This window comes from Chelon labrosus, assembly GCF_963514085.1.
Source record: "Chelon labrosus genome assembly, chromosome: 13".
NCBI classification, from domain to species: Eukaryota; Metazoa; Chordata; class Actinopteri; order Mugiliformes; family Mugilidae; genus Chelon; species Chelon labrosus.
The window spans coordinates 21,431,498-21,448,110 of record NC_140346.1 but is presented as its reverse complement, the minus strand read 5'-3'; the positions used below and the strand labels follow the sequence as shown (position 1 = coordinate 21,448,110).

Genomic DNA, 16,613 nt, shown 5'->3' with positions numbered 1-16,613 from the left:
GGCAGGTAGTGTGTGAGAGTGGAGAGAACTCTGTCAGGTGGAGGGGTTTCATCCTGCATGACTCATCCCTGCTCCGAATGTCCTGGATGACAAGCTGTGACGAGCAGACAACTGTTTTGGTCGTGTGGAACCACACCACACTCTTGGCTTGTCTTCTTCGGCTGACTCAACATAATCTCCAAAACAACTAAGCTTGCCATTTCCTTTGAAAATGTGGTGGTGATTTATGTTTTTTTATTAGAACAACCCTAATAATAATGATTAGAATAATATATCCATAAAAATAACTCCTGACAGGGCACGACGCAAGTTCAAGTTGTAAACAAACTCACAGTTTTGATTTTGATTTTCTACATTTTCTTTATTTGTTGAAAATTAAAGTTAGTTTGGAAGCTGGTCTGTTATTTGTGTTGAATCTGACTCTTCTAAGTGCAACTAAAAATGAAAGTGCAACAAAGGCAACTGGACTAGGACCGGACGTTTCACCAACCATCTAACAGACTTCTTCAGTTCTGAAAGATATAAAATCTCATGCCTTGAGTCTGCAGAGTCTCTCGTATTTCACTGGATTAGAGAACAATTAATCATGAAAAAAAGATACCATGCAGATTATTTAATCGTTAACAAACCCTGGTTATGTGAGTTTCATGTGGGCACCACCCACAGATGTATAAAAACCCATAAAAACCTAACTCCCCCACCACTTATTAAGAAATCTATCTATTGATCGACATCTAAAAGAAGTCATGTTGTCTTTGTTTTACATGGTTAATGGCCTTGTTTTTATATAGCACCTTTCTACCTATTGGTACTCAAACCGGTTTACAGTCCCAGACACATCTACCCATTCGCACTGGGAGCAACTGGGGGTTCACTGTCTTGCGCAAGGACACTTCGGCATGTGGCTCATTCAGGGATCGAACCGCTAACCCTCTGGTTCATGGACAACCCGCTCTAGAGCGACAGCCAGCCGTTTTAGCTTGGTTTTAGATATGCCGCATAACTGTCTAATCCTCAAAATGAACCTCCAAAAACATCTCCAGACAAAATATTTTCTTGTATTTGGGTCAGTGCAGCATGTACGCATCCAGCATAAATATAACACCACCAGCAGCTGCTATCTTTGGTAGGATTCTGTACTACAAGAAAGAGACATATATCTAGTAGAGCAGTTTAATAAGCGTGTTAAAGTATGTGTCTGCGCAATCTGTGTAAACATCATTTGAGCCCGATTTTTTAAGTGCTGGCTAAAGCGGCACATTATGTTTTGCTCTTGTATTCTGCCATCACGAGCCACTTGAAATAAATGCGCTTCGTTGTTTGCCGTGCTGTTGGCCGTCATGTTGTGTTTTCTTGTTTTTTTTTAAATTGCTGCACATTAAGTTATGTATTCAGGTTGTCATTGTTTAGTAAGCCGTAATTAAAAGAAGTAAATCGGAGCTGTGTTGGTCAGGTTTTGAGTTGCATCTTCTGCTAAATGTTCGCACAATAAAATTAACGCTGGAGAAGAAGGTTGTTTAGCACAAGATCATTTTGAACAATGAGTTTTTGGTAGAGAGAGAAACAGGATTTGCTACTCAGTCTTACTCTTCTTTGTGTGTGTGTGTGTGTCCCAGCAGATGTTATGGAGGGGAAGAGCGCCATTCTGCTCGGCATGAGTCAGTGGAACTCAAACGACCTGGTGGAGCAGATCGAAACTCTGGGACACATGGAGGACCAGTCGCATGGTACGATTCAACGCACACGCATTTATAATCACACTCAGACGCCCACAGACATGTAAGCACAATGATGTGTGCATTTTTTTTTTTTTTTGCTCATACATCCATGGCTCAAATTGCCTAGAATGATGTGTGTGAAGTTATCTATTGAATGATGATAATGGCGGCTAGATCGTAAATGGGCCGCAGCCTCTATTTAAAGCTACATTAAGGCATTTCTGTCCACTTGGGGCCAGAGAGAGTAAAAGAACTGCCATGATTTCATCTCATTGAGCCGTAATGGGTACATGGAAGTATTCTCTAACTTTAAACTGCATCCAGACAAACAACGCAAGAAGCTGCATTTGCTGTGTGTTTGCTTCTACACGGTATCAGTGGCTACATTTACATCAACAGTATTTCTTTCTATTAATTTATTCTGATTGGTTTATTTTTCTGATTAATAGTGAAATACTAGTGTCAATGTAAACATAGCCAGTCTAGTGAACAGGAAGCTCAGATTGACACTCACCTTTATCCTTCTTTGGGGCGCAGTTTTAAAACTCTTGTGGTCACAGTGTTAGTTGTGTTTCTTAGCTTTTAGCAAAGTAAACTGCAAAATTAGCACAATGCTACAATTTACACCGATCAGGCATAACATTATGACCACCTTACTAATATTGTTTAGGTCACCCTTGTGCCTCCAAAACCTTTGTGACTCATCAGAAAATGGACATGGGCCTTCTGAGGGTGTCCTGTGGTGTCTGGCAACACAGTGTTGTTACTATGGGTTGAGGGGAGGGGCCTCTGTGGATCATCCCACAGATACTTGATCAGTTTGGGATCTAGTGAATTTGGAGGCCAGGTCAACACCTTGTCCTGTTTGTGTGTGTGTGCCTTTGTCAGGCTGCATCCTGCTGGGGATGGCTGCTGCCACCAAGGAGTGTCATTGCTATGGGGTGGGGGTGCCTGCTCTGGTCTAGGTGGGAAGTTCATGTCGAAGTAGCATCCACACGAATGTTATTTACCTCTCCTGTCAGTGGTTTTAATGTTGTCATTGATCGGTAGCGCTCGGTAAAGTTGTTTCAGTGGCGTTTCCTGCTATTTGTGGTCATTGATACAGTATTATATACAGCGTGTCTATTATTTACTGGCATTTAAATTCTGGTTCCTTAGACCAAACCCATCTCTGTGTCTTAAGTTGCTTGACATTCTTCCCACATCACTTGTTAACTTTGTCTTTTTGCCCTATAGCAGGTAGGTGCACGCAATTTATCAGAGCTTGTTTGCAGGAAATGTCACAAAGCTTTATGAGGAGGAATGAAAGTTCGTTGTAACATAGAGGTAGATATCAGTTTGTTGAGTTTAATCACTGTGTTCAGTTCAGTTCAGGTTTGCAGCCACTGATCATTCAGTTGATTCACTTTTTCATCGTGAGTGATTGCATCTCTGAGATACACTTCAGTACATATAATAGGCAAGTGAATGCATCACCAAGCACATGTTCAGCTATGACTCATCCTTTTTCCGTTCATTCTTCAACATAGTATGTTGAGTCTTTTGCTACTCCATGCTCTCATGTTCAGTTAAGTGCAAGTCTAGCACACGTGCGCGCGCGCACACACACACACACACACTGTAAATGAGGTCAACTTAACTTGCTCAATTATAAAATTATGGAAACTGCAATTTCAGGCACCATTAAACGGGAGATCCACTTCTGAAAGCTACTGATTTGGTGACACTGTTGAGTCAGCAGAGTTGGTTCACTCATAGAGTTTGTTGTCAGTTTTAGTTTGTGCTTGTTCTTTATGCCATTACTGTGACACTCAGTTAATGTGTGGCCTGAAAAACCAAAACAGTGAGGTAAAAGACCCAGAGGTCTGTGCCTATTTTACCTCATTTGTGTTATTTCTCAGGTATTTCCGTGTCATTGGCGTCTCTTTAATATTAAGAAGGTTGCTAAATTCAGTCTTTCCTAAATCTTAGGATTTAAAGTGAAGAAAAATTCTTCCTTGCATGGTGTGAGCATTTTGTTTTGTTACCGATCGCTCGTATGATCATAAATAAATGAAAACACGTAGCGAGCAGAAGACAAGCGTGTCGGGCGGGTGAGATATATCACACAGATGTGCAGCGTGTTTCGAGCCCAGCTCTCCCTCTTCATGCTCTGTGATGCCTGAGGAAAAATGACTGAGCTCCAAATGTCGTGCGTTCACCCTCCGCTTTTTTTTTTTCTGCTCCTCGGCTTATTTATGCGCATCTAAATCACCAGTTAAAATGAATTTCTCTCTTTGCAAGCAAACAGCTTCTAATTTGTTTTCCACGTCTATACAAGGCTGCCATTGGACAGAACTACTAATGGGTCAAGCACAGACACGTATCAGGTTGTCTGTGCTCTTTCTTCTCGTCAAATCCGTCTCTCAAAGGAAAACTGAACTTAATGAGGTAAATAGTAACTAAAAGAACATTTTATTGAGTTCACTTTTAAAGCTTTCCTTCTTTTCTGCTCAGTTTTATGTCTCCTCTTCCTCTGTGCTTTCATTTCAAGGTCTTAAGGATTAACATGCCAACTGATGTTCTTTATTTTGTTGAAAGATTTTTCTTCTGCCTGCACAGAGCAAAGGAAATATCTCTATCACGTTTCATATCTGCTCTCAAAGATGACTTTAAATCAAGTGATTCTCCCGACAGATTCCAACCATGAAGGAAGATATTCAATTACATTCTCTTATCAGAGCCTCTGGTGAGATTATCTAACCACGGCAACTGAATTACACATTGCCCAGAGAATTAACATCACAGTGTTTCCCAGACTCCCAGAAAAGTGTTGAAAAGTGTGTTTGCACCTTTAAAAGATGATAAAACCATTGCTGAGATTTATGCAGATCAGTGGTTTTAATAGCTGGGTCCACAGCAGGGGATTTCGTGTGAGTGGAAATTCAAAAGTTGTCGAGAGTAAATTGCTTTTAATGTTTTTACAACCTTTTCTTCACTCTGTGTTATGGTTTTATGTGCAAAGGTTAAGTGGTGCTTCAGTTATAAAACATCACATATACATAAATAAATGCATTCAGTTATATATTGTGTAGCATTTTCTAGTCACTCATGAAAGGATGAAAGAATTTGCGACACTATTTGACAAAGCAGCAGGTGGCAAAAACACACAGTGTAGCTCTATGTTTGCAGCAAAAAGCAATCAAGGACAATTTTACTATAAAGTATGAGACAAAAATCACTGGCAATTACACCTCGGCTCAACTGTCAATCATGCACTGATAGCACGGCACCGGCACTTGTTTTTTGTTTACCGATACGGCTCTCGTCATAAAGGTCATCTCCGAGGTTTGACAAACTGGAGTGGATGCTTTTAATCACCGCGGTTCAGTGGGAGGATAGTCTGGCCCTGCGGAGATGAAAGAAGTCGCTCCTGCAGGGATGCTGTACCGAGTCATGTGGTGCTAACTGAAGAAGTGGGCACACGGTGGATATTTTAAACCCCCCCACACAGCTCATCAACGGGCCACTCACTAAAACCAGTAATAACATGTGAAGTGCCCCGCTGCAGTCATTTATTTTAACAGTGCTCTACAATAATGTTACAACATCACTCTGTCAAATTAAATGAAATTCCTTTTTTGTTTTTTTTAATTAATAAAACACAAAGAGCAGTTTCGCAACATGAATGCTCAGCTTTATGTGCAGAAGGTTAATGAAACTACAACATACCACATGGTGGTCAAGGTTTATTTAAAAAAAAAAAAAGCACTAATTCAACCGTGTCCACACAAAAAAATGACGCAGTAAATAATCCTTGATAAATTAATGAATGTGCCAGACTAATTTATTCTTCTCTGCGACCTCCCTCCATTATTCTCCTCTACTTTTAACCAATTACACATCTATTACATATTCTGTCATTACTATAAACATGGAAAAAAACATGGAAACTGTAGTTTACATTAACAGAGTGCCTGGCTCCAGCATCAACTGTCATTAATGAAATAAGCTGAAAGAAGACCTTAACAATCAGCTCCTGTTTGCACTTTTGAAATTAAAGCATGACATTGTTAATCCAGCTCAAGTTCCTTCCTGTAGCTCTGTAGAATTTCAGTCGAAAGAAACCTTGAATTTTTTAAAAAGGGCTTTTATTGTGTAGCCAGTGAGAGAGGACCCAAGTGCAAGACAATAGGGGGAGGCAGAGGCAGGCAGTAACATGACTTTAATAAAAATGTACAAGCTGGGGAACAAACTGTGCTTCAGGAAAGGCAGAGTGTCCAAATACACAACTCCAAAAAACAGGTAAGGACCAAAACTAAGACGAGAACTCTGGGGGAAAAAAAAAAAAAAAAGGAAACACGAGTGTAGGACAAACAGTGGTAACATCACAGATGACATGGAGACAACAGGGAAAACCAAACAGGATAACAGAAAACATTCAAAATGTAAACCATGACGGGCATACCATATGTGATGACAGCATGACGGGAATAAAATACGACACATACGCTCACCATGACTGAAATAAGACAATAATGCCAATTTGTAGGAACTACTCAAGCACAGCAAGGTGTTAAACTCAACACAGTTACATTGTTAAATGTATTATATTAAAGCAGTTGAAATGTACATTATACTAAATTGGCATGTGCCTGTTTTTTTGTCGACTATCCCTCTCCAGCTGTTATTGGAGAACCGGTTTCTCATTTTTAGTTCTGGAAATACGATACATTTGTAACCTCATTTCAAATTCCTCAGCAGGAATTAACGAGAATGGGGCTCAGTGGTCCACATAAGTACACGAATGTATGAATGCAAATAGCAACGCCTCACTCACACAGCACAAACAGATTCAGACCCCAGCAGACATACTCGGTGTGCACCTCAGACGCGGGTGAAGGTGATCAATCACAGTCCTCAAGGAGGCAATATTGGATAGAGACCACAGTAAACAAACATGGTGTCTAAGCAGGAATATCTGCTGCTGTGGCTGCTGCACGGAAGGAAAACACAAAGAGATACTGCAGATGACCTCTGAATCAACCGCAAGAAAAATTTGAAGGCTGACAAATATCAAAACAACAACCTTTGTTGAACTGATGAATGTGGACAGAAGTGAACCCAAAATGAAAGGGGCAGGTTTCTGTTGTTTCTACGCTAGCTGTAATGGTCAGACTGCAGATTGAGCTGCTGTCGTGTTAAGATTAATGTGTGAAGGTTTTTTTTTAGGTGACACGAACCCAAAAGCATCAGTCTTGAATGCATTTGGTCTAGGCGTCTGTGTTTGCATCTCTCCCTCAGGTTTGGGGCCTTATATACTGTTGACAGTGGTAGAAATGTACAGTATTCCTGGTCTTATTCTTTACTACAATACATCCATGCCATTGTATGTTGGAGGTCATAGACACATCATCATTAATGACCTGTTTTCTGGCTCCATGGCTGCGTCACAAACAAGCTATGAACAGCTTGTCAATGACATACAATCATTCTTTAAGCTGTCATGAGCATTGGTTAACAAACATTTGCCTGTTTACACAGTCCACAGGGACATATTTGGCTCTTTAGCTGCTCACACTATAAGGTGACTAGAGAGAGGTGTTGATTGGATAGGACAGGATGATTATGTCGTTGATAGCCTCCAGCTGTCGTTGACATCAGTTACTGTAAATCTATGGTCCTGGCTCATGCACTGGAAGTCTAATCACAAAACTGAGAGCCTTCTTTGAGTGAGTGTCTGGTGTTGGAGCTATTGTAGCTGGTTTCGAATTAAACAAGCAGGCCAGCTACTGTTAACCGAGGATATATTTAAACGCATTATGTGATGTACTGTACGTTGAGTCTGCACAGACCTTAAGCTGTGAGATTTTGAAGTGAGACATCATTACGACTTCGAACAATGTCTGTCTGCAACCTGCACGTCTCCCCGCCATCTCCAGACTGACACCCACTGAGACTATGCTTCTTTAGATTTAAAAATGTCTGAAAACATCCGGCTTCTTTGTGAAAAATAAAGGATGACACAGATTATATGTTTCTTCTGCAATGAAATCAATATGAAACTGTGTCCCCTGCAACATTTTCATCCCATTTCAATCGCACCACAGGACTGAAATGACAAAGCATGCGTGTAAACAGTAGTAATATTGCATACTTTTTTTTTTTTTTCCCAGACAACATGTTGCACTTAAAACCTTCAGAGCACTTTCAAGCTCAGACACGGCCCTTCAGAGTCTTCCGAGAGTATTTGGTTTTTATTTGTAATTACATTTTACCTCTCTTCCCCTCTCTCTGCCTCTCATCCTTAAATTGCAACCAAGTCAGACCCAAAATAGAAACACTCCCTCAGTGTGGTGCTGCATACAAATGTGCATAGGCCTGCTGGGGTTCTTCATTGTTTGGCTATTTACCTCCTGCAGGTGTGGGGGCACAGGAATATTAAAGACATAAATTTAGCTTTGCAGACCGGGCCTTAGCAACAAAAAGATCTCAAAGCCACAGGGTTAGGTACAGATGTGTCAGTTTAAGTGAGCAGGTGGGCCGGCAAGTAATATTGTATCACAGAAAGATGTATTTCTTTTGCATTTGCTGCTTTATTAGACATAGATTGTCTTGGCCTCGAGCAGAATTGTAGCACACACTAGGGTCCATGGTTTCCATGTTGGAGTACCTCCTACCACATGTATGTTTCACAATACATGGAAATATTATTATTTAATTCCTGCTGTACAGTAATACTGTACTGTATATCATATTTTTTTTTTCACTTGCATCAATTGATTTCTTGGCCATCAGTGCAAAAGGCTGTAATCACACCCCTGACCTGTTATCACCTTATGAAGGCAATAGGATAGCTGCAAATGCAGAGACACAGAGCAACATTAGCATTGATTTAGAATTGTTTTTGTTTTTTTTCCTGGACCCCAATGAATGTTATTGATTTTCTTTTTAGCTCTGCTTTTGGTTTCCACCTCCTCCCGAGGGAAATATCTGGCTCTTTACTCGCTATTATATTTGCAACGTTTATCTGTGCGCTCTTTGGTGTTGGACGGGCAATTTTCGCCGGGTTTTTAAATGTGGTGGTAAACGATGCCGAGGGGGAGTCGAGAGAGAGAGCGCGGGCGCACAAACCGGAAACCATGAGTCAGGAGACGCTGTAAAATTCCACAGGATTGAGGTGAACTTCAGAGTAGGGTGCTAGCTACGTTATGTGGTCCGTTGTTAACAAGGGAAATGTTTAGATGCATTTGAGCATTAGCTCACACTGAAGAGTATCTAGCCCACACAAATGTGTCCAAATTGTCTGCACAGTTTCTGTTGAAGATTTGCTGTGGTGTAATTGTCAGTTTTAATAGCTGGTAAATTAGTCATTATAAGCCACAGCAGCTCCAGCTACCCATTTGACTAATAAACCTGTTGCTTGTGGTTTATTGTCAGTGGTTTATAATAAAAAGTAAGGAGAGGACTGGATTGGATTTTGCGGTGTACGTGTTTTCCGTGAAAAGCTATCTGGGATTAAAATCTCTCATTATCAGGATGGTGCAGCTGGACCTCTGTCAGTCTGAGCTGGAGTAACGGTTGAGCTGTGACACCCACTACTCTTTGATCTCCATCTATTTCTAGTTCCTCAAAAGCACATCTCGGTTTATAACCTCTCTCCCTCCGCTCTCAATTACGGTTTCGTTCCCTCTTATGTTTCTCGCCCTCTCTGACCATTCATCGCCCCAGCCTCATCATGTCCTGTTATTCAGCCTCTTCTGTTTTCCTACATTCATTACCTCATGAGCCATGGGCAGCTATAAACGCTTCCCTTCCCAAATGGAGGGGACTTACAGTGATGGAAACCGCAGCAACAGGGAGGAATGCCTGGAGCACAACTGCCCCTTATTTTCCACCGTACTCTTCTTCTTCTTCTTCATCATCTCTGCATGGTGTCATCAGCCACTGCTCCTACATCTTTCAGGCTCCCCATCTGTTCACTATGCAAACACTGTTATCTGTATATTTATGCAGTGTTCTTTTCATCGTGGCCTTTCTCCACTTCATTCACTCGTTGGCGCTGTATATTATTGTCAGACCTGAAATAGCCACATTATATAACTGATCTTTTTCAAAAAAATCGACTCTTTTATAAACAAAAAAAAACGGTGACTCTGACTTGGCTGCTTCATTGGTGCGGAGCTGCCAAGCTGGAATAGCATGAGCCGAGATGGCTACGTCAGTGGAAGCACAGAGTTTGGTGGAGATGACTAAGTGATAAGCGCTGCCAAACAACCCAACGCAGATCATTTCTCTTCTTTCACCATAATGTATGATGAAAATATAATTCTGCACAAAGTGACCCAGAGAGAAATATATTGAATGGGGGAATGATTTTTTCATTTTCTGTGGAGCACCGTGGCTCTCTTTTCTGCATGCGCCCCATAGCTCTATTCAGGGACACATGCAGAGAGAGACAGAAAACATAAATTTAAGGTCTCAGACTCATTTGTATTCTGCCCATGCATCCCTCCAGTCATTTTTAACACACGATACTTGCATGTGCATAATCTCTCTTTCTCTCTTACATTAATTTGCATTAAATTAATGTTTTTTTTCCCTAGAAACTGCGTAGAAAGGTTAAAAAAATGCAAAGACATAGGCAGTTTCTTTGCAGAATTGTAATGAAAGGTAGCAAACAAAGGAGCACAAAAGATGGAGGGTGAGATAATGATAAAAAGTGACTGAGATAGACAGCGAAGCTAATGAGCTACTGCCTCATCATTGTGCCTTTGTCGATAGAGGCTCTTTTTTTTTTGTCTGTCCCTGCTTTTCTGTGTCTGTTTGTCCTCATATGCCTGTGATTGTTTATCTGTAGGTGCGCGTTCACACGTGCATGCATGCAAGTGTGCATTCGTCTGCACGAGCACGCTTGTCTGACAGGATATGAAGCAAGAAATGCCGTGTGATCGCACACTGAGAGCAGATAATCACACCCAAATAACACTGTTGCCGCCTGGAGCTCCACAGGGAGGGGGATCGGGAGGGGGGGGGGTGGGGGGGATGGGGTGGACGATGAAAAGGGATAAATGTGTGCAGTGCGCCACACCTCTCTTCTCCACATAGATTTCTTCTGCTGATGGTTACACTTACGCTTGATCCTTTAAAAATGTTGATTGAGTGCTGCCATTTAGTGCTTACGTGCAACATGAATGGCATCTAGCTACCATGGTGACACCGACAGTGTAGTGCCACTTAACTCGCTGGGTTATTACACCTGGGTTATTACACCACGTTCTACATTACTCTGTGTGGCCATTGGTATTTGGTCCTGATTTTTTCAGTTCCTTAATCATCACAATAAGGACATAGTGGCTCGCGTGTTTTCCAAACCGTTAATTATGTTGTACGGAAGCGAAGTATGAACATGCCTGCTGTTGTTAATTGCTGTGATCTCGAGATTGCAAGAGGGCATTTCAGGTGAAGCAGTATAAAGAGCAGCAAAGTTGAGGTTTGAATAGGTTATGAAGGGTGTAAACCATCTGTGTGTGCTCTGTGTGAAACCAGGAGTGAGTTTCAATTTCATCAGTCTTGTTAGGTTAACTCAAACCAACCAAAACTGCTCCGTTTAGGTTTAGGACAAGATCATAGTTTTGGTTAAAAGCAGAGGTGGACAGAGTACACACCTTCACTACTTGAGTAAAAGTACAGATACTCCTGTCAAATATTACTCCAATACAAGTAAAAGTAGCTTAGTCAAAATTGTACTTAAGTACTAAAGTATTTGCTTAAAAAAGATACTTAAGTAAAAGTATTTAAAAAGTATCTCAGGAAATACAGGAAAGGAAAGTAGCTTTATTGTCATTATACAATCCACTCTACAATCCACAGCCTCACTCTTTCTCTTGCAGACAGCTTCTCTCTCTCACTACAAGCTCATACAAATACGTTTAAAATGTTCATCAGCAATTTAACAAACATTAAGCTAGCTAACATCAGTAGCTATTTTACATACCACGACGTGCTTTTTCATGTTGGAAGACGAGTTCTTGTAGGCCGTGATATAATTTGTTCACGGGAAGCACAACAAACATTTAAACTGAAACGAATCAGTTTTTGTGGCAAAAATCTCAAACATGGATTTGAGATAAGGCCACGGGCGCTCGGTGGGAGTTTCTCCAGGTGTTTCTCCAGTTTCTTCCTGCATTGTATGGATTGTGTGGCATGACGTAGCGAATCAGCGAATCAGCAGAAACGGTTCATTTTCTCAGAATTTTGAATAAAATAAAATAAAAAAATGATCAGCTGACGTAGCGAGTAGCGAGTAACGAGAGCATCAACAGAAATGTAGTGGAGTAAAAAGTACAATATCTGTCCTTCAAATGTAGTGTAATACTCAAGTAAAGTACAGATACTCAAAAACTGTACTTAAGTACAGTACTCAAGTAAATTTACTTCGTTACTGTCCACCACTGGTTAAAAGAGACCTTTTCACAATGCGTCAACTAAACTTAAACCATAACATTCATATCAGTGCTTTTCATTAAAGGGGAAAATTAGATCGTCCGCAGCTGCACCTGTAAGTGAACTTGAGACACTTATTTTTGAGTTCTCCGAGATGATCTCATGAGTTTGAGAAAAACAAAAGGCTCCTGTGGATTGTCTTGGCTTTATAAACAACATGCAACAATATGCACTGGTCATGTGTAGTGTGCCTTGAGAGGCGCTTGCAGCTTGAGTGGGCACGTGTTGTCTAAAAAATAATAATTATAATTATAAACTATGAGTTAGGCAATATGGTTAATACCGTTTTCTACAGCAAGCAGACAGTTAACATATTAAAATATTGTAATGCTACATTTGTTGTATTGGATCAGGACTTTCTCTGATCCAGTATCCTGATCAAGCTTCATGTCAGCCCCTATAGTCCCTGTTGTGAATGCTAAGAGAGCCTCTGCTACCTGATGTTTTCCTGCTGGGGATTTAAGTATTTGGTGCAGCACCACAGCCACAGCATATAGATAGGAGGCAGTTGGGATTATAAGTTACAGTCAGTTTCTTTACTGCACAGCCTCCTTATGTGTGTGTGTGTGTGTGTGTGTGGTCAGCAGGTTTGTTATGCAGTGGAGCTGGTAGCCTCTCCCGGGGTCTTTTTGCAGTGGGGCAGTGTGACAGACCCCGATGCCAGCAGCAGTGAACAGATGGCTCAGTGCGTTTGCATGCCAGAGGTCAGAGGAGGCTGTTCACGCAGTCAGGAGACGGTACTCTCCTAAATGAGCACCCTCACCTGTTTGCTACCAAACAGCACACACTGTGCTGTTACACATGAATTCTCCACGTCTTACATAAATTACCCTGCCAGCATCTCACCCACGGTAACACATCATCTTATCGTAAAAAACCTCCTTATCATCTTCTGCACAGGAGTCCGCAATTCCCAGTGTCCTCAGAGGGGTTTCTTATCATAGTAAAGCAACTAAATGAAGCTACAATAGGTCCATCCATCCAAGCACACACACACACGTCTATATATGTGCTTGTATACACACATCTTTACTCATATTTGCACATTATGTAAATTCCAAATACACATCCGTACATGTTGCCTATGTATAAAAACAGAGATTAACAGATTTAGTTTGGTTTAATCAGTTTTTTTATCTGCATAGATGCTAACAAACTACAAACTGAGCCAATAATGGAAAGACTTTACATAAATACTGAGAGGACATGAGCCAGATTAGCAGCTTTGTATACCATTAGGAGTACCTTAAATCGTTTTCTGAAAGCCATGCAGAGCCAGTGGGCGTTGGTGAGTAATTAGACCTGATGTGATCTCATTTCTTTTTGTCCTGGAGTGAACTGTCGGCTATATAGTTACAACGATGTACAAACCCCATGTGAAAAGACAGGTAGTATCTGTGATGGCATCCACCCTGTCAACTCAAACATTACTAACATTTAGCCATGATATATAATAATAATAATAAAAAAATCGAATTATTATTGGGAAATTAGCTATGGAGACTGAAACTGTTCTTTGTACCGGGCTGTTAACATGTTTATTTCTGCTCTTAAGTCGGGCATTTTGATTTGGAGGTCTGTGGGGACTGAATCAGTTTTGGAGCCAACGTCAGCTGGTCATTAGAGGCGGTGCAGGTTTTAGCACTTCTGCATTTGTTTTTTCTGGCCTGGACGTTGACGATAGGTTAGAAATGAATGAAAAACAAATTTCACCATCTACCTGTTCACTGGCTTTTATTCACCAGAAGAGAGGTTTTTATTGTATAATTTTATATGAAGCAAGATTCAGTCACACCTTGACTATTCATCAGTCACTCATCACTTTGGTGAGAAAACCTGAAGAAGCTTCGTGTGAAATTATTTATTTTATTTATTTAATATCTGCAGAAATCCCCATATACAGTACATATCACACAAAATAAAGAATCTTCTGGGATGCAATAACTGGACATCTCTGTTGGTGATTTGCCGTTCACTCATTTTTGTCAAAACCTACTTAGGATTGAGAATATTTATATTTATTTATATTTTTTTGTCCACTGGACAGATCATATGTAGAAAATCCAACTCCACTTTTGCTTTAAAAGCTAGACCCTGTGAGTTTCATTGCCCAAACTAAAGAAAATCAGTTTGCAAGTTCAAATAAAACCAAACAACAAAAATGTGACACATCCTTGCCAATTAAAGTAAACTTGCTTCTGGTTTTCCAAAGTTGCCGTGTCAACAGAGTCGGTGGCAAAGATGCCGAGCGATTTTCCCTCCGATCTCGCCTCTGCTCAAACCGAGCCGATTATTTTATTCAAAGCACATTGAGCCTGTTAACTGTGATTTATATTTACGACATGCAGTTTATGTTGTGCTACCAAACCTGCGTGCTGTCATGTGTGCATAATCAGGCTTTGCTCTGTATCACACCTTTTATCTTGTTGCTGGAAACTGTCCTCACGACTCAGAAACATTATTTACAAGGAGAGGACAATGCCGCTGTTTGCTGTGCACGTCTTCCCGGGAACACAGATAATTCACCGCAATACTGTAACTCTCTAATGAGGTGATTCACACTCCAGCAAGCAGGAAACTTTGAGGCCATTTCGCCATTATCATAGTCCCGGAGAAGATATCAATCTGAAAAGCCAATCTTCCCGATGGCGACCGCAGTCTTTTGCTCTCATCCAGCCGCTCTTGTCTTTTTCCCATCTGCTCAAGCGAAGGTGATGGATGTATAAGTGAGATGGAAGTGGTCGAAACATGAGAGAAAGAAGATTCAGAGAGAGATACACAGAAAACAAAAGCTCAAAGTAGCAATCCTTTTATGGGAAAGAGATATTTTAAATCATAGTCACACGGACAGAATGACACACATGAGGGATCCAAACAGGGATCAATACATCAATACTTCATCCTTCCACTTTCAGCTCTAGTAGAGTTCACCGTAGAGCCTTTTCATCTTCAGCCGCCCTCTTTCCGGGGTCAATTTTCTCTCTCTCTCATGGAGAGCTGTGAAATATCACAGGCTCCAGTATGATAGCAGATGCACTGATGCGATGTGTTTGTCTGCTGTCAGCGTGCGCCTGACTCGGCTTTAAGCCACTGGAAATGGCCGTGGTGCAGTTGAAATGTGGCGTTGTCTACTTTCCACGGGGTGCTTTCCGGGTTAGGTCATTTTGTTGGTGGAGAATGATTGCAGCGAGAGAACTGCTAAATACCACTAAGCTTCATAAAGCACCTATTGACCGGCAGGACACGGGGAAACAGAAGAAAAGAAAACAGAAAAGCCAATGGATTTCGAAAAAGAAAAAATCTGTTGGCTTTAACCACAGGAACTCGGTTTATGCCACTGAGCTTCGCCAATAGAAATATGATTGTGTCAGTTTGCTCCAATATCAGACAAATGTCTCACTTATCTCTGAATTCAGGAGCAACTCAGCATGTGTTCTGCTTTTACAAATGATGGAGTGGCTGATGCTCTGCTATTTCCTCCGACTGTCTTTCTCACAATCTGCTGAATGCAGCTGTTTGCTGACGACTGGCAGCCACTACATGTTCAAGCACAATGCCGTGTTTGAGAAACATGGCGTTTTTAAAGTGTCGCAGAATGCTGCGTATTTGTCTTATCTTGTTTAGCCAGTGCAAAAAAATAATGTTGCGTTATTTTACAGAATTTCATTAAAGATAAGATGAAATCAAAGACTTAAACCATACTGGATGTAGCTGAAACATTTTATTTCTTCCAAACCAAATGAATCATATTTCACTCAGTCAGCCTCAGAAATGAAAGCGCGTCAACTTGTGATGGAACATATTTCAGCTCTCATCATTACTTTATTACTTTGGGTTTCATTAAAGAGTTCCAAGTCTCACACACTATTTCAGATGTGTTTGTGTGGCAATTACTGTCTCTTAATTGCTCTCAGCAGGTGTTTCGGTTTACGTTGAAGCTTTTTAGAATTATTCTGTGGTTTAACGGTTGTTCTCAAACTTTTTTCCATCAAATCCTCCAAATTAAAAAAGTTCATCGTCAGTTATTGACACTTTAAATGCTGAACAACGACAAAAACACTTCCAACTAGACACTGATTTGGACGCCAAAACCTCCAGTCATTCTATTAGGATTTGGGGCTACACGAAGCTTTGAGCTAAATGCAAACATCCCCTTGCTAACATGCTATGCCCACGTTTATGATGTACCATATTATTTAAGGCACAGGAGTGCTAACATAGCTCTGAAAGCAGAAGTTGCACATAATGATGATAACAATATGTTTGTGGGTTTATAGTGAGAAAGTTTTGGATAATCCAAATCAGGGTGCAAGGCAAGTGTCAGCAGATAAGGAAAGTGCAAAATTTACATGGACATTTCAGTGAAAATAACTGCTATTCCTAATTTGTCCACTGTTTTAGAAAGAGAAG

The 16,613-nt window shown here is 40.8% G+C and overlaps 1 protein-coding gene across 1 annotated transcript in view; it reads left to right on the top strand.

The window, feature by feature from the left end:
- The first annotated feature begins 1,619 nt into the window (after positions 1 to 1,619).
- pitpnm3 (PITPNM family member 3) overlaps positions 1,620 to 16,613 on the top strand; it is a 51,850-nt gene continuing 36,856 nt past the window's right edge. Inside the window, exon 1 of the mRNA XM_084559044.1 lies at positions 1,620 to 1,727. Coding sequence (XP_084415170.1) covers positions 1,625 to 1,727 — 103 coding nt within the window. The 5' untranslated portion in view covers positions 1,620 to 1,624. The remainder of the gene's footprint in view (positions 1,728 to 16,613) is intronic.